The sequence below is a fragment of the Pezoporus wallicus genome, unplaced genomic scaffold (genome assembly GCF_028554395.1).
Source record: "Pezoporus wallicus isolate ANWC-B61680 ecotype Strahan unplaced genomic scaffold, APGP_CSIRO_Pwel_v1 contig_5116, whole genome shotgun sequence".
NCBI lineage: Eukaryota > Metazoa > Chordata > Aves > Psittaciformes > Psittacidae > Pezoporus > Pezoporus wallicus.
Genome location: NW_026642000.1, coordinates 1,040,537 through 1,061,861, shown reverse-complemented (window position 1 = coordinate 1,061,861; position 21,325 = coordinate 1,040,537). Strand labels below are relative to the sequence as shown.

Genomic DNA, 21,325 nt, shown 5'->3' with positions numbered 1-21,325 from the left:
TGCAATTTAAAAGAAAACATCCAAGTTTAATTTGCCTTGGGCACACATTAACAGGAAAAATTAAAAGGGAATGCTTGCTTATTCGAAAAGGAGATCTAACTTTCAAACACGCTTTGTATTGACAACCCAGTGGTGAACTTACTAGCTTTCATACTACTTTTATGGTACAGGTATAACACTGTCCTTATATCAGAGGTTTAAAACAAAATAAACTAAGTTAGTGAAAGTGCAAAAGGTTTTATTCATAATTATTAATACGCATTCAGCTGAATGCATCACAAGCACACTGGGATATACTCCTTCACAAGGCAGGCCAAATAACCTGAATTTGTTTTGAAAGTAAATAAATACTTTGGAAACTCGTGAAGAAGCAGTCAGAACTATCAAATGCTAATGCAAATGTCTAACATACTCTCCATTCCTGACAAAACACAGAGATGGAACTCATGCTTGCACAAAAGCATTGGGCAACACTGTATCTTGTTTGCATCAGGTGACAGAAAAAGTAGCCTGTAACAGTTACTTTTCTTCTCTGTTTGCCAACCAAAGCACTAAAGCGAAACTACAAGATAAAACTAAAACATGCCCTTATGAGCTCACCTGTTCGTCACTTCGGTGGTAGTCATTATCTTCTTCCTGTTTTTCCTCTGAAGTTTCTTTGTTTGAATTTTCATCTGGTTTTGTTTCACCTTATATAAGAAACCAGATATATGCGATAACAGCAGCAGCTTGTAATGCTGATATGAGTAAAACAGCACAGTTCAGAATTGCAATATAAACAAGCTTTGCTCTTCCCAAATGATGCTTGTCTGCTTACGTAACACTAGCTGCCAACAGTGTGAAAGAAAGAAATACATACATAAAATACACAACCTTCAGTCCAACCATTAGCTGCCCAGAAGCTGGATAGTTTCAGAGGGTCCCCATGTAGGCACTATTATGGAAGATCTCCTTACTCCACTCATATGCTACGACCAGGTGAAAAGAAAGATTCTGTACACAAGTAAGGGACAAAGCAACAATCCGACACTCACTGTACTCTTTCGTGTTATACACCAACTGTAATTGTAATAAACCAACTAGGCACATTACCTCCAACAGCTCTGTTCATCAATTTACTAGCTGTCACCCATGCAAGACAGAATAAATTAAGGACCATTTACCATTTCGATGGGCATCTAGGTGCTGTTTTGTAGAACATGTCTCTCCTTTGATGTCCCCTGGAACTTCCATGCCCAGTTTGTGATAAAACTCCCTTTGTTTTTTCATTTCCGCTGTTTAAAATTGTAAATATTAATCCCTGTAACAAAGTTCTAATGCAATATTTATGAAGTTATTCCAAATCCCTTCCTCTTAAGTGAAACAGGCTTCCCAAAAAGTAGTGGTGGTGTCAGGATTTACTGTTCTTCTACCTCTATTTCTCACGTCATCACACCTCATCTTGTTTTTTGGAGTTAGAATACTACAAAATCATCTGTATCATTACAATGTTCCTATTAGAATGAGAGTATTTAAAATACTACACCTTATTTTGAAGCCCTCCCACTGTCAAACCTTTCTTTCTCAATTTTTATTTATAGTTAAAATTTTCAGTGTGTGAGAAAATTTTTTCGATGTTCTATTCAGTCTTACTGATCTTTGAGAATGTTTTGGGTTCGCAGCTCAAGTGACTTAAAATACTGCATTTAAATTAAAGTGGTAACATACATTAAGACAAAAAATACTGAGCAGATACTAAAAGGACTTATTTAGTTGAACAGATCCAGTCTCAAAAACAATTTTGAAAACAAAGTGAAAATTATCTGCTAAAAAAGGAATCACACAGTAGCAGAAACTGAAACTAAAAGCTGTTCTGCATTACATTCTACCTCTGAGAATCCTAGAAAATTGGCACAACAGGTTTAAGTACACAGTTTAACAAGAACAAATGACAGCTACATTGTGCCAACATTCGAAAGCTAAACTATTATTATTATGCTTTATCTAATGCTACTTTTAGAAGATACACCGTCCTTCATCCCACCAACCCCAACTGCTGCTAGCACAGGTATGAAAATAATCACCAGAAATTACACAAATAAGGAACAGATTTTGCATCAGTGTTCCCCCCATCATTTTCATCACCTTAAACTTTTCTTAAGCATTGAAGAAGTATGTACAAAATGACTTCTAAAGGGCAGACTACAACTCACCTTCTTGGAGGCCTGGCACAAGTTTGTAAACAATATCTTGCATTGTTCTGTCATGACTAGCAAGAAAAAAAACAAAATTGAAAGTTTAAGCCAATCATCTTGATTCAAAACATTTCTCTTAAAAAAAAATTCCAGTACTAAATTGATGTAAAAATCTCTAAATTCACCTAGAAGAATTAATATTCTCAAGTCAGTATTTATGTCAAAAAAGAGAGAACAGTAACATGAAACAAATTATGAAAAACTACAGGCTAAGACAGAAACCCAGTTGAAGTTTGAGGAAGAATAGTCCTGGACATGTGGAGGAGGATGAAAATGACATACTTGCTGATATAAGGTAAATATGACACTAACACCCTCAAAATCCTTTGACAAATTTGCAGTAAACTCATTTTATCACAAACGAATCCAGAACAGTCTGTTTCTTCCCTACAGACTCATCTCTCACATTTCTAGATTACTTAGTTATATTTACAAAGCTTCTCCAAAACCACAACAGTTCACAGAAAAAGACCACAACAATAAAAATCTTACTTTGCCCTAAAAACCAACATTTTAATTGTGACCAACATTACGTAGCTCAGAAGCCTGTCATGTGGCTCAAATAAAAGAAAGGTAATAATTCTACTGAAACTAGAGCAGCAGGCCTGGTTTTAATTCCCAGCTCACCTAGACAAAATTCTGTTTTAGTCTAAAATAGGTCACTTCTCAGATTGAAGCCAAAACACAGCACTGCCCCAACTACTAGGAAGAAAATTACCTCTATACCAGCCAAAACCGGGACAATCAGCTATCACTATTAGGTCAGAGGTGAGAATTTAACAGCATTCAAAACCGTGAGATAGAAGACGCATTTTGTTTACCTATTTTCCAGAGAGAGGGAGATGAACAGGAGTGTAAATCTACATTTTAAGACACAAACCACCTGTCAATTCTTTATTAATGTGTGTGTGTCTATACACAGAATAGGCTTGTCAGCATGTTATAACTAGTTCAGACAAAACACTTCCTTTGAAGTGTATTCAAGGACAAAAACCAAGTAACAAATTCCTTTCTAGTTCTCTATTTGGTGCTATTTCCTGGCCCCTTTTGGCACAGAAAATGGCTTCTGAATCAAGGCACTGGTGTATTCCTGTAGCTTTACATAGAACCATAGCATAGTTAGGAAAAACATGCTATCGTAAGTGTAATTTATTAGTTCTATCCTATCAGCATCTGCTTGTCCCTTCAAAGCATACACTCATATAGGGTATTATCAGTGTATCGTACAACATATTATCGGTGTACACTGTTATTCTTCAAATGCAAAAACGGCATAGCTAGTTTCAGGCTCCCGATTCAGGATCAGCTTTAGCAGTGTAAGCATGTATCGAACATCAACAGTTTTCTGTGAAAGTGAACAGAAATCAAACTCATTTCCTATAAGCATTGCTTCAGAAGTTGTTATGGAACTAAGAAGGGCACACTGAAACAGTCACAAATGAAAAAAAACTCTGTACAGAAAGTTAAGACAGAACACTACCTAATAGCAGCAACAACTATTGCAATCACACTGTCACAATGGATTTTCATCAGAAATTACTATAGTTTAGTAAATTCAAAGGAAAGCACTAAAGGAAAAGGAACGTCTTTCTGAAAGCAAAAGGGAAAAAACAAACAAACAACACCAACCACCAAAAAAAAAATAACAAAACACCACCAAACAAAAAAAAAACCCCTTAGTTAAAAAGAAATTAAAAAGGGAACAGATTAACAATACCACATTCATGTTAGGTCAGAAAGTGAGAGCAGTCTGTCTAGGAATCAAAATAGAACAAAGGACAAGATTCTTCCATTCTATCTAAGCCACTGATCTAATATTTTTGCTGCTGCCATGTTCTTACCTTTTCCTATGTACTAAATAGACCTTTGAAAATCAGCTGAACAATAAAACCAACAATTTTTTCTCTCCTTACTGTCAGGACACTGAAAAGCAGTGCTCAACAGAGACTATTTTGAAGACTTTGTAAAAGTATGATTTCTACAAATGTTTTGTTTATGTAACTTTTATGACAGAAATACAAAATGAGAGATTACTAAATCCAATTATAACCCACACAGATATTAAACAGTAAAGTGCATACTTTCCTTGCTTTTAAGTCTGACAAGAGCTAACAGATCTCAAGGACTTGCAAATTCATAGCAAAGCTTGATTCTGTATTTCCTCAATCACCTTCAAAATTCCTTTTAAACGTTTAACATGCTGATAAGTAAGAAAATTTAGGAAAAAGCTGTGCTGCATTAAAGAGGTTGAAAGTCTACAGTGAAGATAGTTGCTCTTCTGCTTTCATACTTACCCAATATACTGTAACGGGTGGCTCTGATGTATAACAATTCTACAGGTCGGACAGGTGTTGTTTTCCTCCAAATATTTCACTAGGCAGCTTCTACAGACTAATAACAAGGTCATTCATAATTAAAAAAAAATATTGATAATAGAAAAAAAGTTTTTATACAGTCAGAGAAACACACCTTACTGCATGTACACAAAGGTCATTTTTTACATCATGCAAGCATGATGTCAAATCATGCAGAATAGTTTCCAGTGTCCTTCATTAATGTTCTTGATGCAGGGAAATGATGCACTAGAAATAAGACATCTGTACCTAGCCAGAGTCTTCCTAATAATGCATACAACACACAGTCCCACTCTGGAATTGACTAAAACAAAAGGTTCTAGTAGCTTACCAAACTCTTAGCAGGTTACCATGATATTAATTACGCTATTCAGCTTCCACAGATGCTATCATAAGGGCCTGTATGCCATTAAGATACTAAGCCTATTTGCTTTAGGCATGGCCACATAGAGAAGTGTACAGTTGCAATGAACCCAACACAAAGAGATATTCCAAAATCGGATACTTTTTAAAAGAAAAGAAAACTTTTAAGAAGTGGGTATCCAGGTGCCATTTTAATTCTCACTTTCACAGGGCACACAACAGTTAAATTTCCACCAGAAAAAAAATTGCATTGGTACAGACTTATAGTATTTTTAAAATTTCTTTGCAGAAGTTGCTAAAGCAGTCATTCATTATAGGAAGATTATAGAACAGAGCCTCCCAGAAACCATGCTAAAGTACATGGAGGACAGGGAGGTGATTCAAGACAGCCAATGGTTTCACCAAGGGCAAGTCTTGCCTGATCAGCTTAGTAGCCTTCTAAGGTGGAGTGATTACATCAGTGGACAAGGGAAGAGTCAAAGATGTCATCTCTCTGGACTTCTGTAAGGCCTTTGACATGGTCTCCAGTAACGTCCATCCTCTCTAAATTGGACAGAAATGGATTGATAGACTATTCAGCTGATAAGCCATAGGCTGGATAGTCACATCCAGACAGCAGTACTTAATGGCTCAATGTCCAGATGGAGATCAGTGACCCTCTCAGGGTCCGTACTGTTACCAGTACTGTTTTAGTATCTTCATCAACAACACAGGCAGTGGGACTGTCGTCAGCAAGTTTGTATATGGCTTCAAGTTTGTGCAACAACTTTAATGTTCTCTTCATTTGCTTTGTTAAAAAAGCAGTGTCTAGTAAAGCACACCTTATTTTGGCTGATGCACAGCAGACGTTTTTTATTTGAAATAAAAACCATTAAAACAAGTTACACATCAAGTAAAAAAAAAAGAATAACTCAATTATAATTCTACTTACAGGTATGTAAGCATTCTGTTACTGTAGTAGCATCAATCAGGTACCCATTGCACAGACGACAGGTTATATGGGCATTAATGTCCCAAAGCTTAATCTTTCTTGTTAACATCTTTGGTGTCTGCAGAAAAGACATACGATGAAGTAACAAATCTGTAGTGACCAGGTCAAAGTCATTTGGGAATAAATTATCAACCAGAATTAACCCTGCTGATGTTTATACAGCTTTATGCTCCCATATACTGTATATGTGTGTGCATGCACAATGATAGCACTAACTTTAAAAGACCTTCCCAGAAGTGAATCAATGTAAAAACCACACTATTTTGCATGTTAAACATTTAAACAGCATTGAAAATAGTCTTTATAGAATGTTGTTAATGAGTTCCTTTTACCAACCACGGGACTTGGATTTAAGGTGAAACCCTACTATTTTAGCAATCTAAGTGCCATCACATTCAGCCTAGCGTTGAGGAAACATTCACAAAAATTTGGAGACAGAAAAACCCCAAAGCTGTCTGAGAACTGAAAGCATTTTCATAATTGAAAGGTAAAAATTACTGGGTCTGATTTGGCATAGTAGGTTTAACCATGCTTTTTCGTGTTTGCTCTGTGCCAGTATATTTAAAGCATAATTTTGAAGCTGTGTCTTAGTAAGAGAGCTGAGAAGTAAACCTGCCGAAATACCATTTTGTTTAAACTCAAGTTAATTAAAGAACACATTGTAAGCTACAATAGTCTCATTGGCAGAGCTGCAGTTTGTTGTACTAAGAAATCCAAATTAGATCAGAGAAAAGGATGACATAACCACCGTTAAAAGGCAGTTAAATCCAAAATTAAACATTAAGCACCTCATTTAACTTTTTTTAGTAACCAACTGCTTTTAGAGAAACCACCACACAATACCCATGCCTTAACAAACAGTTGCCTTCTAAAGATAGCTGTATTTTATTTTTCAAAATATATTGAAAATTGTGCCCTTACCACAACTGGACAGCATCTGAGTTAATGAACAGAGCAGGCCAAACGAGCTTACAACATACTACATTTGGTTCCCATGCTGCAGAAGTCAACAAATTACACTGTTTTCCATTAAATTGACTTCACTATCCCTCGTTCACAAATACTAGCTTTCACGTAGCTTAAACTGGACTTCAATACAAAATACAAATGGCAACCAACACGCTCCTCAAATTTCACGTAGTAATAGCATAACAGGGTTGTCTGCTCTTTAAATGTCTCCTCCCCCCTATACTCCCATGTTTAATAAAGTAGTATTAAGCAAAAGGAATTAGTAAAACGCAAAATTCCACACTAATCTGAACTACACCAACACTGGCAAAGTACTTTATATGCCATGCAAACCGCATCCAACACCCACCAAAATCTGTATTGTCCTATACAAAAGTGACTAGACAGACTTACAGTTCTCACTCCTAAGAAGTAAATGACACTAGCCCAAATTTATTTTATGGTATTTGAGGTTTCTTAATTAAGCTACTAACTAGCCATTACAGAAGAATAAAAGCACTACTTGGTTTTGCAGCACACAAGACAGGTCAGAATCTATGTTAAGAAACTGAATTACTTTTCTAAACTGTATTTTATAGGTCTATTTTGAAAGAAGGAGGCACAAAAGTACAAAATGTAATTAGTTCTAAGTAATGTTAAGTTTGATGGCTTTGTAATGGAAAATAACTGCGGTACTTGAAGGTAATTGACATAGTTTCAGGCCCTCAGGACCTCAGTACAAAAGGTGTGAGAAAAGCAGAATAGAAGGACAGGACCTGGGGATGGGGAGTATCTGGAACTAGCAGATGTCTAGGGTGGGCACAGATAAACTAACTGATAAGTAAAAGGACAGGATGATTGCTATACTTGAGGTGTTAATAAACCCATTAAACTGGTGTAAGCATCTACTAGGGAGTACCCCGGACTAGCAGATGTCCAGGATGAGAGCAGTTAAACTAACTGATAAGGCCAGGATGATTGCTATGTCTGTAATGTTAATTAAGCTTGTTGGGAAAAGTAAACGACCCTTAAAGACCACCACATTTTGTATGCATGCCGGAAACCTTTTGGAAAATGATGTAATATGCTCAGTGACCATGTAAGGATGACCTGTATAGCAATTCGGGGACACACGTTAGGAGGAGCTATCCTCCGTGTCTCCCGGCGCCGCAATAAAGAATACCTGCTTGTCAACTTGAAACTCTGCTGGCAAGTTTGTTCCTGGAGTTTTCTCCGAATCAATTTCTAACCAACTGACAGCCAGCCACACATTAAACCCTTGCATGCATGAGGTCTCCACTTAAAGAAGTTACTGCATAAAGCAAGTACATGTCAATAGAACAGGGGAAGAGCTACTGAGTATCACTCTAAGAAGAGTTCAGGAGATTTCTTAAAACCAACAGTTAAATAGAAAGCACAACGAAAAATGCAATTCATGAGAGGAAAAAGAGAAATTAAGGTACAAGAATGCTTTAAAAGGCAGTATCAATACAACTGTAGTTACTTGCCTAGGCAAGAATTCAGAGAAAGGTGTTCAGGATCACCACAGACTGAATCCAAGCACTAATAAGGCAGAAGAGCCAAAGATATTACAGTGAAAACTGAAACACAAATTATTTTTTTTTCCAGAAAATGCATGACACTTCAGCAAATAGACACTACAGAAACAATCACTGCAATTAGAGAGAGAGAGAAAAAAAAAACCACCAAACAAAAAAACTAAAAACACAGAACAACAACAACCAAAACAAAATAAAACACCCCATACACATAAAAAAAACCTGCAACAAATAAAAAAACAGTTCAGATGGGGCATACATAATATTGTAAGAACAATGAATGAACCATGCAATGAAGTTATCCTATGCAAAAGAAGGCAACTTCAGAGGAAGGACCGTAACCTGAATATTTTCATCATTTTATGACTCTTAACACCCCCTTTTTCACAGTTGAACACTGCAAACCTTAGGCTCCCACTAAGCCTCTACAGCAGGTAACAGATCACAAAAATACCATACCTTAATTTAGTTTCTAGAACACCAAAGCCAATCAAGGCAAATATGTAAGACACAGAAGATCATTATTTCTTCTGCACACTTACCTGCTTGAATAGTCCATACTACAGCAAACAATTTAAAATAAACTGTAAGAACTGCAGGCAACTTCCTGAGACTCTCAATCCACTGACTGAACCATGACATTTGAGAAACAATTGAAGTTTCTCACTCTTAACCTAGCCAGTAAGTGAATACTAGTGTCAAAGCACAATCCTTTCCCCAAAACCATATTGGTGGAATAGGATGAAGTTACTCTAATTCCTTAGTTCCGTAATCACAAAACACTTCTCAACTACAGATGCTTCTTTAAAAGCAAAACTCAACCCAAACCAACAAGAAAAAAACACCAAACACCTCCCCCCACCACCACCACCAGCCTGAGCCTTACCTGTTTTTACAGGAAATGTAAAATGCAAAAAACTGCCCCCTCAGCAGGTCTAGCAGGTTACATAGATTCTCAGCATAATGTAAATTGGAAGTAATCTCCAAACAGCTCTAATCCAACCTTGCACTCAAAGTAGGCCCACATAATTTGAGTTGCTGTAAGCCTATTCCTGCTGCATTCTGAAAACCTTGAAGAATGCATAGTCCACAACCCAAGTAAGCTGTTCCAGGGTCTGACAACCCTTATTGGCAAAAAGTGTTCCTACTGTCTCGAAGGAATGCCCTGTGCTGCAACCCCTCTCATCCTACAACTGTGCACCTCCAAGAACAGTGTAGCACTATCTTCTTGATTTCTGTCCACAGGTGTCTTGCAAACAGCAATAATCTCTTCCCTTCTTCTTAGCCTCATTTTCTTTAGGACTTTGGTGAGCACAGCTTAAGAACCAGCAGCACCAGAATCTCAGCCAATAACTGCAGAGCCACTTTTAACCCAAGTTGTTAGTACTTCACACCAGGTATTATTTTGGGGTCAGAACCCAACAAATCAACACTGAACTGTGTTAGATAAATAGGAAAGCTTCTTAAAGTGCCTAAAAGAGAATAAAGAGGTCCTGTTTAAAAAAAAAAGCCAAACAAAACAAAAACCAAGAGCCTTGAAAGACTGGGTTACATCAATCTTTCTCTCTGAAGGACAAACAAAGCCTACTTTCCTAAAATCTGCCACTTATGATTTCTGAATTGGATGGGAGACATAATAGAAGAACTAAATTCAATTTTGAAGAGACAGCTTTCCTAACAGCTGCGAAACAATGAAATATTCAGAAACAACATACCAACAATAGAAAAAGAAGAGGCAGTAACCTCAAGTGCTGGAACGTGAAATCCAAACACACAAAATGTTCCAACCATCCGGCTAATATGCAAAAATTATAACTTGCACAAAGATTAGTACTTCTTCACTTTGGTTCGAACTATTTTATTCCACACTGTTGGCATGGTGTCAGCCTCTCACTGTATGCTAAGTCTTATATCACACTAGGAAGAAGTGAGTGAAGACAATTACAAAGGCATCTAGACTAAATTCCCAAGTGAAAAACAGGCAAACGAACAAAAATAACACACACAGTCAGGAGGGGTCCACAGGAGATATGGACACATCAGATAGCCAACTGGTTTTGTTCATGCTGTGATGAAGTGGATGCCACTACACCCACTAAGGAAGTGTTCTGGTCAGGTGAACAAGCAAAAAGGTTAAGCAGTATATTACAGCTCTCGCTACTAAAACTGTTACCAGTAAGACAAGCCCAAGTACCTCTGTACAAGCTTTCACCTTTCAGAGAGAATTTAGCACTGAAAACTATTATTCACAGAAGTTAACAGAAAGCATCAGCGGAGGGACTCCTCAGAAGTATGGCCATACCATTTATATATAAATTAGTCCAGAATATTTTGGCTTACATGTGGCATACCTCTTAAAACAGCATTTCTTTTCAGAGTCTGCCATCCAGAGACCTGAAATAAACAGGAAAAGTCTGAAAGTTAACATCCAAAATTCCTCAAAATCCAGCTGCCGCAAAGAAAACCTCAGCACAGTAAATTTACCTAAAAGTATCTAATTATCTATAGTAATTAAACAGTGGGAGTAAGAACAAGAAAGGGGGGAAAGACTGCCAGAATTAGATCTGTGGCAATTAAAAAAAAAAAATAAACAAACCCCACCAAAAAAACAAACAGAATAATACAGTCTACTATGAAAGGACACACAGAAACAATAAAAACTATTCAAAAATCCAAGAGGTCCTATCACCATGATGCCAAATGAAAAGAAAATCATTATCTTCACAATGATAGGGGAAATGACCAAATAAATAAGCAGAAACCTTGAAACACAATTTACAGACTAGTGATCAGTCTGTAAAAAGAGATTTTGAAGATACATAGCCAGATGAGTAGTATTCGCAGTTTTCAACCTATGCTTGCAAGTGATCTGCTCATTGTGATTTAAGTTTCTAAATACACTTTCAAGGAAATAATACAAATTTCCAGAGTCTCTAGATATATTCCGAAATAAAATTATATTTAAAAAAACCCCGTCAACAACAAAACACAACAAGAACAGAACAAACTTAGAAAAAACAAAACAAAACAAAACAACAAGCACCACAATATACTACTTCTGTCTTCCTGCTCCAGAAAAATCAAAGGCATAACCTGTAGTTAATTTTACTGTGATATTGCTAAGGGAATTACAAATACAATGAATCAAGATTTTAATGATAGCACTTGGCAAGAATTTCAGCCCAATGCAAATAAAAATCTCTTAGCAATTAAATTACACTGTGAACTTCTTTGCATTCAGAGAAGAAATTACTATTAACTGAAAGCAATGCAGAGTTGCATGAGATACTCTTTTATTGGAATCCACAAAAAAAAGTCCATATTGAGGATGAAAAGCCCCTCATATGGACAGGAGACCAAACTCCATGAGGCATCTGCCACAGAAAAAAAGACCTTTTTCTGAAGCACAATGTGGAGAATGGAACAATGAATGACACTGCTTCTGAAGAAACAGTCAGAGGCTTATCACCATTCCAAGAGCAGATTACAAGATAAACTTCTGAATAACAGTCTTTCAAAAGGAATTGTCTTGCATCTTTCCTCACTGCTATTGTAAGAGGACAAGATAACAGTTTGGTTCAGCTGTAAAAAGAAAGTGCACTCAACTTGAGAGAAAAAAGCCAACAACCAGGCCAGTCCTTAAATCCCCACCATAGTGTTATTATTCTGGTTACAAGAAGATAGTGATGTGCTATAAAAGCTTTAAAAAAAATGAAATTCGGTTCATTTTTATATCTAGACATTTGTTGGAGACCTGACAAGGGAATGACTCTACTGCTCCTGCACACTAACAAGTCAGAACTGAGAACTAATATTCCCAAACGGATTTTCTTTAAAGGACTCTATAACTGCTACGACAGCTATTGATTATTTGACTGATTATCAAACTGTATTTCTTGTTTGTACCACCTAGCTTTGTAAAGCAAAACAGGATTCTTACCAGGAACAAATCCAGAACTGAAGTGAATGCCTGAAGGAAGTTACAAACCATTACAACCTTGCTCTATTTTAAAAGGATATGCATATATATTTTTCTTTTGCTGAAATATAGCATAATAATGTCCCCTGGTTTTGACTGAGTTAAGTTTGCTCTTAATAGCTGGTACAATGCTCTGTTTTGGATTTAGTATAAGGATTATGTTGATAACATACTGATGTTGTTAGTTGCTGCTAAGCAGTGCTTACACAAGAGTCAAGACTTTCTCTGCTCTCAAACCGCTTCACCAGCAAGAAGGCTGGGGATGTAGGAGTTAGGAGGTGACACAGTAAGGAAAACTGACATCAGCTCACCAAAGGGATACTCCATATCACAAGGCCTCACGCTTAGCATATAAAGCTGGGAAAAAAAGTGTAAGAGGGGACCCTTCAGAGTGATGGTGTTTGTCTTCCCACATAACCCTTATGTGTAATGGAGCCCCGATTTCCTGGACACAGCTGAACAGCTGCCTGTTGATGGGAACTAGCGAATTCCCTGTTTGCTTTGCTTCTGCACGTGGCTTTTGCTTTACTTATTAAGCTACCTTTATCTCAACCCATAAGTTTTCTCACTCTTACCCTTCCAATTCTCAAGGGTGGGAAGTAAGCGAGCAGCTGTGTGGTACTTCAGTGATTGCTGAGGGTGAACCATGACAGTCCTGTTTAGTGCCCAAAATGGGGCACAAAAAGTTGAGATAATAACAGATCTGACCTGATGTTAAGCCAAATGTGTTATAAGCATTCATTGTATTGGTTTAAGATTAACATCACAATGCAATTTATTTACTTTCAGAGTTCCTGCACATCTCTCACAGGTACTTTATGTGATACCTTACTTGCTGTATGTATTCTCTGTGGAGATGATCATTACCTTTGGGGCCTGGGCTAAGATTATAATTTTGTTGTTCTCTGTAGACCTGGTTTATATGCTATCACCATTGGTCGTGAATAATCTAGTATGTGAACTCAGCATTGCTGTGACCTCTTCACTTCAGGAGTCATCTAGTGGGAACTATTAATAACTACACTTTTACCTTTTCTCCTTGAAAAGCCAGCCTATGGGGGAGACATCTTTCTACATCTTCCTTTCTCTCTTCCCTCCTTCCTTCCAACATCCTCCCTCCTTCTCCTCCAAGCTAATTACCATAGCATTTGTGAATTTAAAAGTTTTTTAATATATTTTGAATAACCTTAAAACCACATTGGTCCTATTGCTAGGAACCAGTATATTGCCTAACATCATCCAGATCTTGCTTGGGGTTAAGCAACTAACTGCAGCTACTCCAGCCTGTGACAAGCACTATGATTACTGAAACTTGTGTGAAAAGCACAATGGCTACTCAAACTGTCATCACTTCACTGTCTGTGACAAGCTACTCCCCAAGCAACAGGCACTGCAGCTACTCTGACCCTGGTCATGGGCAATACAGCTGAACTAGAAAGAGGGAGGGGAAAGTGCGTGAGAATCTCCTAGTTGCCAGCTAGGGTTAAACCATAACGTGCCATCAAGCCATCAATGGGCAGAACCCATTTGTATTTCTGGAGTGACAGGGGGATCCCAACAGCTGACTGTACTAGAGGCTGAAATCAGCCTGACTGGGAAGCAGTGGCAAAAGGACCCCATTGTGACTGGCAAACTCAACATAAAGGTGAATTATTTTTAGCCTGGTGGGCCCATGGCACTTCAGGCCATAAAGGCAGAAATGCAACATACGGGCTTGTTGTCAAGGGGTGGACCTGACCATGGACATTATTGCCCAGGTTATTCATGAATGTGAAACATGCGCTGCACTTAAGCAAGCCAAGCTGTTAAAGCCTCTCTGGTATGGAGGATGATGGCTGAAGTACAAATATGGGGAGGCCTGGCAGATTGACTATATCACACTGCCACCAACCCGCCAAGGCAAGTGCCATGTGCTTACCATGGTGGAAGCAACCACCAGATGTCTGGAAACATACGCTGTGCCACATGCCACTGGCCAAACACTATCCTGGGCCTTGAGAAACAAGTCTTGTGGCGATACGGCACGCCAGAAAGAACTAAATCAGCCAATGGGACTCATTTCCAGAACCTTACAGACACTTGGGCTAAAGAGCATGGCATTGAGCGGGTATATCACATACCCTATCATTCACCTGCCTCTGTGAAAATCGAATGGGCTGTTAAAAACTACACTTAAAGCAATGGGTGGTGCGACTTTCAAACATTCAGATACACATTTAGTAAAAGGCTCTAAAAACATCCAACACCTGAGGATATGCCAACAGGGCTGGCCGGCCCAATCAGAACTATTACATACTGTGGAAGGGGTTAAAGGTCCCATAGAATACATAAAAATATATCCTAGGAAGAAAAGTTTGGGTTATTCCTGTCTCAGGCAAGGAAAACCCAACTGGGGTTAGTTTTGCTTAATGACCTGAGTACAGGTGGTGAGCAATGCAGAAGAATGAAGTCCAGTGTGTAATTCTAAGGTGACTGGATTTGGGGTGAGAATAACCAATAAATTAATTTGCATTATGTTAATTGCTATATAAACTGTGTATTATCACTTCTAGAGGAGCTATATGCCCATCACTGCACTGGGCATCTCACAGCACAGTCAGGATTTGTGGATCTAAACCCAACTTCCTTTTGACTGCCATATTAATGAACTTTGATAAAACTGGAGTGGACAAGTGCAGCAGTGCTGAAATCAGAAATGCCTTCAGCATGCAACTTCATTAAAGAGCAAATATATGGTGCTCACACTGGAGAGTGCGTGAAGAAAAAAGCTCTATTTGGCCAATGCTAGTAATCTTGCTGAATAATTACTGAAAGGTACAAAGGTCATACAGCATTGAAAGCTGAATTACAACAGTAATAGAAACAGCACTTATAGCTCACTTTGCAAAGACTTGTGTCATTAAAGTGAAAGTCACAGCTGTAAGAACAAAACACTACAACAATGGAACTTGGCTCAGACCCAATACTTAGTGTAGGAAGCAAAATTTTCAAATCTGATGCTTATGATGGCAGGCACAAGCCCTACACACTTTTGTTAGTAGCTGCAAGTAGATAAAATCCAGTAGACATGCCAACAGGTCTACAGAGCTGAATTAAACTGTAGGAAAAAAGAGCCCTTGCTATGGCAGTCAGTTTAATTATACTCAGAGATATCCAATAACCATCGATAAATTAACTATTTAAATATTAATTTAAATATTAACCTTAAATTCTTAAATATTGTGAAGTATTTTCAATTTTAACAGCTGTTTCACAGAATCACAGAATCCCAAGGGTTGGAAGGGACCTCAAAAGATCATCTAGTCCAACCTCCCTGCAAGAGCAGGGTAACCTAGAGTACATCACACAGGAACTTGTCCAGGCGGGCCTTGAATATCTCCAGTGTAGGAAACTCCACAACCCCCCCGGGCAACCTGTTCCAGTGATCTGTCACTCTCACAGTAAAGAAATTTTTCCTGATGTTCACATGGAACCTCCTATGCTCCAGTTTACACCCATTGCCCCTTGTCCTATCACTGGACATCACTGAAAAAAACCTAGCTCCATCATCCTGACACTCACCCTTTACATATTTGTAAACACCGATGAGGTCACCCCTCAGTCTCCTCCAAGCTAAAGAAACCCAGCTCCCTCAGCCTCTCCTCATAAGGGAGATGTTCCATCTAATTCCACAATCTACAGTATCTGAACAGGCCTGCAAACACCTCATTCCATCAAGATAGGATCCAAAAAAGGCTCCTGACATTGTGAATATAACTACACAACTAGAAAGCCAGTGCCTGGTTAAAAGGAAAGTCTAATTCAGGCTTTCAGCACAATGCAACTGAAGGCAATATTGCATGGAGATTATAGAGGAATACAGGCACAGAATGTAATCACAGAACAACCAGGCTGGAATGTCTGCCTTTTCAACTCGCTGGATTAAAACATAAAAATAGCCTGTTATTGTAATAAAGCGCAATAGAGTGATATAAGTTGTTAATGGCTGAAGAGACAGACCTCTATTCCATAAGGAAATTTATTTAGCAGTAACTTATTAGAATAATGTCACATTGACTGCAACAGATCAAAAGAATTATGAATAAATGAAACAACTTGAAAACCCTCACCAGCTTTATATAAAGTACCTTGCACTTCTCAAATCTTTCCATCACAGGGCAAGATATTTACAAGTCAGGAATTTGTTTCAAAAGAACTGGAGAACTAGTCATAGTCCTACTTTCATTGCTAACAAGGCAAACTTCCCGTATGAAGACAGGCTGAGAAAGTTGGGGCTGTTCAGCCTGGAGAAGAGAAGGCTGCATGGAGACCTCATAGCAGCCTTCCAGTATCTGAAGGGGGCCTACAAGGATGCTGGAGAGGCACTCTTCACTAGGGACTGTAGTGATAGAGAAGGGGTAATGGGTTAAAACTTAAACAGGGGAAGTTTATATTGGATATAAGGGAGAAGCTCTTTACTGTAAGGGTGATGAGGCACTGGAATGGGTTGCCCAGGGAAGTTGTGAATGCTTCATTGCTGGCAGTGTTCAAGGCCAGGTTGGACAGAGCCTTGGGTGTCATGGTTTAGTGTGACGTGTCCCTGCCCATGGCAGGGGGGTTGCAACTAGATGATCTTAAGGTCCTCTCCAACCCTAACTATTCTATGATTCTATGAAATACAGCCTATACAGTAGTCTACAGAATGATGAGGATATTACCTCAGGTAAACAACTTAAGATGCAGGACACCTTTTTAAGAGATGTAAGCATAAAGACAAGGCTATTTGGTTGCTTTAGCTTCAGGCATTAAAGTTGTTTATTTCAATAGCTGTCAGGTTTATACTGTGAATTTTTACTTTCAAACTTAATATAGGAGTCACTTAAAAAAGGAGAACAGTAACTTTGAGCATACTAGAAGTGAGAAGGTTGTACTGCGTTTAGAAAAATGCAGTAACAGAAGAAAACTTTTCTTCCGAATTGAGTTTTAAAATATTAACTTCTAGTAATATTAAAATATAAACTTCAACAAAACTCTTTGTGTTGTGTTTGCAAAGCACTATTTAATTAAAGAAACTACAAGAAACAAATCTCTTTAGTGAGCAGAAATACAGTTGAAGATTTAAATTTACTGTAGCAAGCAAAGTTATGATTAATAGCCGATGTACAGCCTTATATGACCTGCTTCAACTACATAATGGTATGTTAAGGCAGCAAATATATCTGTGTACTCTAATATCATACCAGCAACTTCTTACATTTCAACGAACTCAAGTCCCCCTATGTTTACCAATTTCTGGAAGTGTATTAATACCACCAGATGGCACCAGTGCCCCAACTTCAATAAAACAGTTAATAAAAAGGACACACCCCCAAACAGAAAAAGAAATTAAAAACAACCTTTACATATTTGTTGTCTCCATTTTTATAAAGCAAAGATCTACTGAGTACAAACATAAAGTTAATTTGAATCAGTATACACTGATTTTGACACTACTATGAAACCAGCACTACCCTCAGAAGAGATACCAGCATGTTTCCTGCTACATTTATTCAGCAGGGTTTGTTATTTTAAGTTTACCTTCTATGGACTAGAATACTGCATTTCAGTTCTCTGCCCATTTCATTGGTGCACTCAGCAATCTGCAGAGATCACATCACACACGAAGTAACTGACAGGTCAGGTTTCTCCAGTTCCAGTTGAAATTAAGGAATTATTTTTTTATCATCTCAGGAAAAATAGAGGTGACCTGCAATACTAATTTTCCTGGGAATTTGCCTCACTGTTACATGGCTAAAAGACTAAATTGATATGCAACTGATCCCAAAGACAGATTTTATATCATTTAGTATTACTTACAGAATTGAGAGCCGTATTCTATTACAGTACACTTGCAGGCAAAGCCATTTGTCTTCCAGCCTACTTGTGGTACTTTTTCTTTTCCTCTGCAAAGTTTCAGCAGTGATGATTAATCTCTCCACCAGTGAAAACTGTAGCAAATGGCAGAGCACTGAAGGAAAAATCAGGCTGCACATGGCAGCTGAGAAGAAGCAATGCTGCAGCAGCTCCAAGCCCACAGATACAACTAGAAGTGAGGCTGAGCACATATGCCCAGCAGGTGAAGACAACATGCATACACACCACAGCTAGTGACAACAGATCAACCAAGACAGAGACACAGTACACTTATGAATACAAACAGCACCAACAGCCTCACCCTGCTCCCCCTCTCTGCCCTACAAAAGGGAAATACTTAAACAGAGGGCACAGAACACAGGATGGATCCACACCAAGAACAATTCTTCCAAGAAGGTATTCCTCAGCTGGCCAACAAGCAAGCATTATTTTCTCTGTACCAGTCCTATCAAAAGTAGGGCATTCCACTGCATGCTCAGAAATAGTCCTCTCTCTTCAGTTTCTCACAGCAATGACTGCATGGCATATTAATGCCAAACCAGAGTAAACTGCTTACAGATACATACTTCAGTTGCAGTTCAGAAAATAACAGAAACACCTATGCATGACAAAGTAGTGCAACTTCACTTTCATGAGCTCAGGTCTAAGATAGTGCAGATAATCCCTTCAGGAAATCCACCAGAAAATTTGCTAAATGAACGTTCTTGTGAAAATCCCTTAATATTTACAGTTTATCCCAACTGGGGAAAAAAAAAAAAGAATTAACACCAAAAAAAACAATACAAAAACAAACAAACAAACAAACAAAACCCACAAAACATGATAGTTATCAGGCCTATATATCATCTATGTTTTGGTTTTTTTTTTAATCCAGTTGAAGCTAGACCAAAGACTATTTCCTTCATCATCCAAATCCAGAATAGTCTACCAAATTTACCTGAGCATAGTGAGTATCCAAGGACTTTAGCTCAGCCATGGTATCTTTTACTCTGGGTATTGGAAGCTGAAAACATGTAGAAAGAATACAGCCTCTCAAAGTCTGTGTTATCTTAAAAATTGTACCTAAAGAGCCTTAATTTACAATCAAATCTAAAATAATAGCTGCCTTTACTGCTAGAAAGATTAGTTTAGCCCCCTAACCATTCCAATTACAAAGCACAGAGTGCACATAACTGTTCAGATTGGCTACCACTACCGGTGTTTCTTTTAGGGAAATGCTTGCCTTTCACAACTAAGTGTGGGTTAACAGCACAATTCATATAATCAACATTCTCCACTATTTTATTTTCTAGCTAACTACAACCCAACCTAAGGTCCTTCATGATCACTATTTCAAAATATAAGTTAATTTCACTTAAGATCATAGAATCACAGAATCATTTAGGTTGGACAGGACATACCAGATCACGGAGTCCAACTGCAAACCTAACTGCCAAGTCCAGCACTAAACAATGTCACAGCACCTCCATGGATGATGACTCAACCAGCCTGTCCCAGTGTTTGACGACGACCCTTCTGGTCAAGAACTGTTTTTCTAATAGCCAGTTTAAACCTCCCCTGGCATATCTTGAGGCCATTTCCTCTTGTCTTATTGCTTGACATGAGGAGGGACCAAGACTCACCTCTCTACAACTCCTTTCAAGTAGTTGTAGAGCGTGATAAGGTCTTCCTCAGCCTTCTGTTCTCCAAACTAAACCCCAAAGGCATTCCTGTAGCCATTACTCATAAGGCTTAATCTTCAGACCCTTCATTAGCTTTATTGCTCTTCTCTGGAATTACTCCAGCAGCTCAATGTCTTTGTTGTAGTGAGGGGCCCAGAACTGAACACAGGATTTGAGGTGCAGCCTCACCAGTGCAGAGTACAGAGATATTATCAATACCTTGGTCCCGCCGGTCACACTATTGCTGATACAGGCCAGGTTGCTGTTGGCCTTCTTGGCTGCAGGCGCAAGCTGGCTCATCTTCAGCAGCCATCAATCAGCACCCTCAGGTTCTATTTACCAGAGCAGCTTTTCAGCAGCTTCCCCAAGCCTGTAGCGCTGCATGGGGTGGCTGTGACCAAACTGCAGGACCCAGAGCTGAGCCTTGTTTAAACTCATCCAATTGGTCTCAGCCTACTGATCCAGGCTGTCCAGATCCCTCTGTAGAATCTTTTCACTCTCAAGCAGATCAACATTCCTGCCCAACTTGGTGTCATCTGCAAGCTGACTGAGGGTGCATTCGATCCCCTCATCCAGATCACTGATAAAGATACTAAGTAGAACTGGACCCAGTACTGAGCCCTGGGGAACACCACGTATGACTGGTGCCACCAGCTGGATTTAACTCCATTCATCACCACTCTCAGGGCTCAGCCATCCAGCCTCTTTTTTTTACCCAGTGCAGAGTCCACCTGGCCAAGCCATGAGCAGCCAGTTTCTCCACAAAGAATGCTGTGGCAACAGGCATCAAAAGCTTTATTAAAGTCCAGGTCCCTCATCCACTAAGTGGGTCATCTTGTCATAGGATTGACATCAAGGCAGTCAATCAAGATAAAAACTAGGATATTAGAAGGCCCTCCTAGAGCAAGTAAGCATCAACAACTAGTTTGTTTTTATATGTTCTCATGCTTTGGCAGTTTTAGGATGAGGGGTTGAAGTACTGAGACCTGAAAAATAGGCCCTGAACTAAACTGACCTCTAGATGAACCCCACAACCCAACAAGGTATATATCTAATAGGCATAGCATTAATCCCATATGCAATGTATTACCTATTTCAGTACAAATTTGCCAATTTATGAACGCTGTGCTGTAATGCTCACTGTGTAATAGTAACCAGCAGAATGATCCTTCTTTATTTAGAGACACATTGCAAGGCCAAGAAATCAGGCATCTGGTCTTGTTCAGAAAATAGATGCTCCCTTGTTGGGAAATACATGATCAAATCTAAAATAAGAGATACTCCCTTGATGAGAAATATGTGATCAAAGCTAAAATAGATGGAGATACTCCCTTGGGCTCCTCC

At 38.6% G+C, this 21,325-nt stretch overlaps 1 protein-coding gene across 7 annotated transcripts in view; it reads right to left on the bottom strand.

Moving 5' to 3' along the window:
* The window catches only part of PCGF3 (polycomb group ring finger 3), a 49,738-nt gene that overhangs the window by 6,725 nt on the left and 21,688 nt on the right, over nucleotides 1–21,325 (bottom strand). For 3 of the 7 annotated variants that reach the window (XM_057426477.1, XM_057426475.1, XM_057426478.1), the window contains 6 exons: nucleotides 10,801–10,843; nucleotides 5,883–6,000; nucleotides 4,529–4,625; nucleotides 2,193–2,248; nucleotides 1,164–1,274; nucleotides 601–689 (listed from right to left, as the gene is read on the bottom strand). In XM_057426477.1, coding sequence (XP_057282460.1) covers nucleotides 601–689; nucleotides 1,164–1,274; nucleotides 2,193–2,248; nucleotides 4,529–4,625; nucleotides 5,883–5,991 — 462 coding nt within the window. In that variant the 5' untranslated portion in view covers nucleotides 5,992–6,000; nucleotides 10,801–10,843. Of the gene's footprint in view, nucleotides 1–600; nucleotides 690–1,163; nucleotides 1,275–2,192; nucleotides 2,249–4,528; nucleotides 4,626–5,882; nucleotides 6,020–10,751; nucleotides 10,844–17,984; nucleotides 18,015–21,325 lie in introns of those variants that run through there. The other 4 variants (XM_057426474.1, XM_057426473.1, XM_057426476.1 and 1 more) reach the window with 3 other exon arrangements.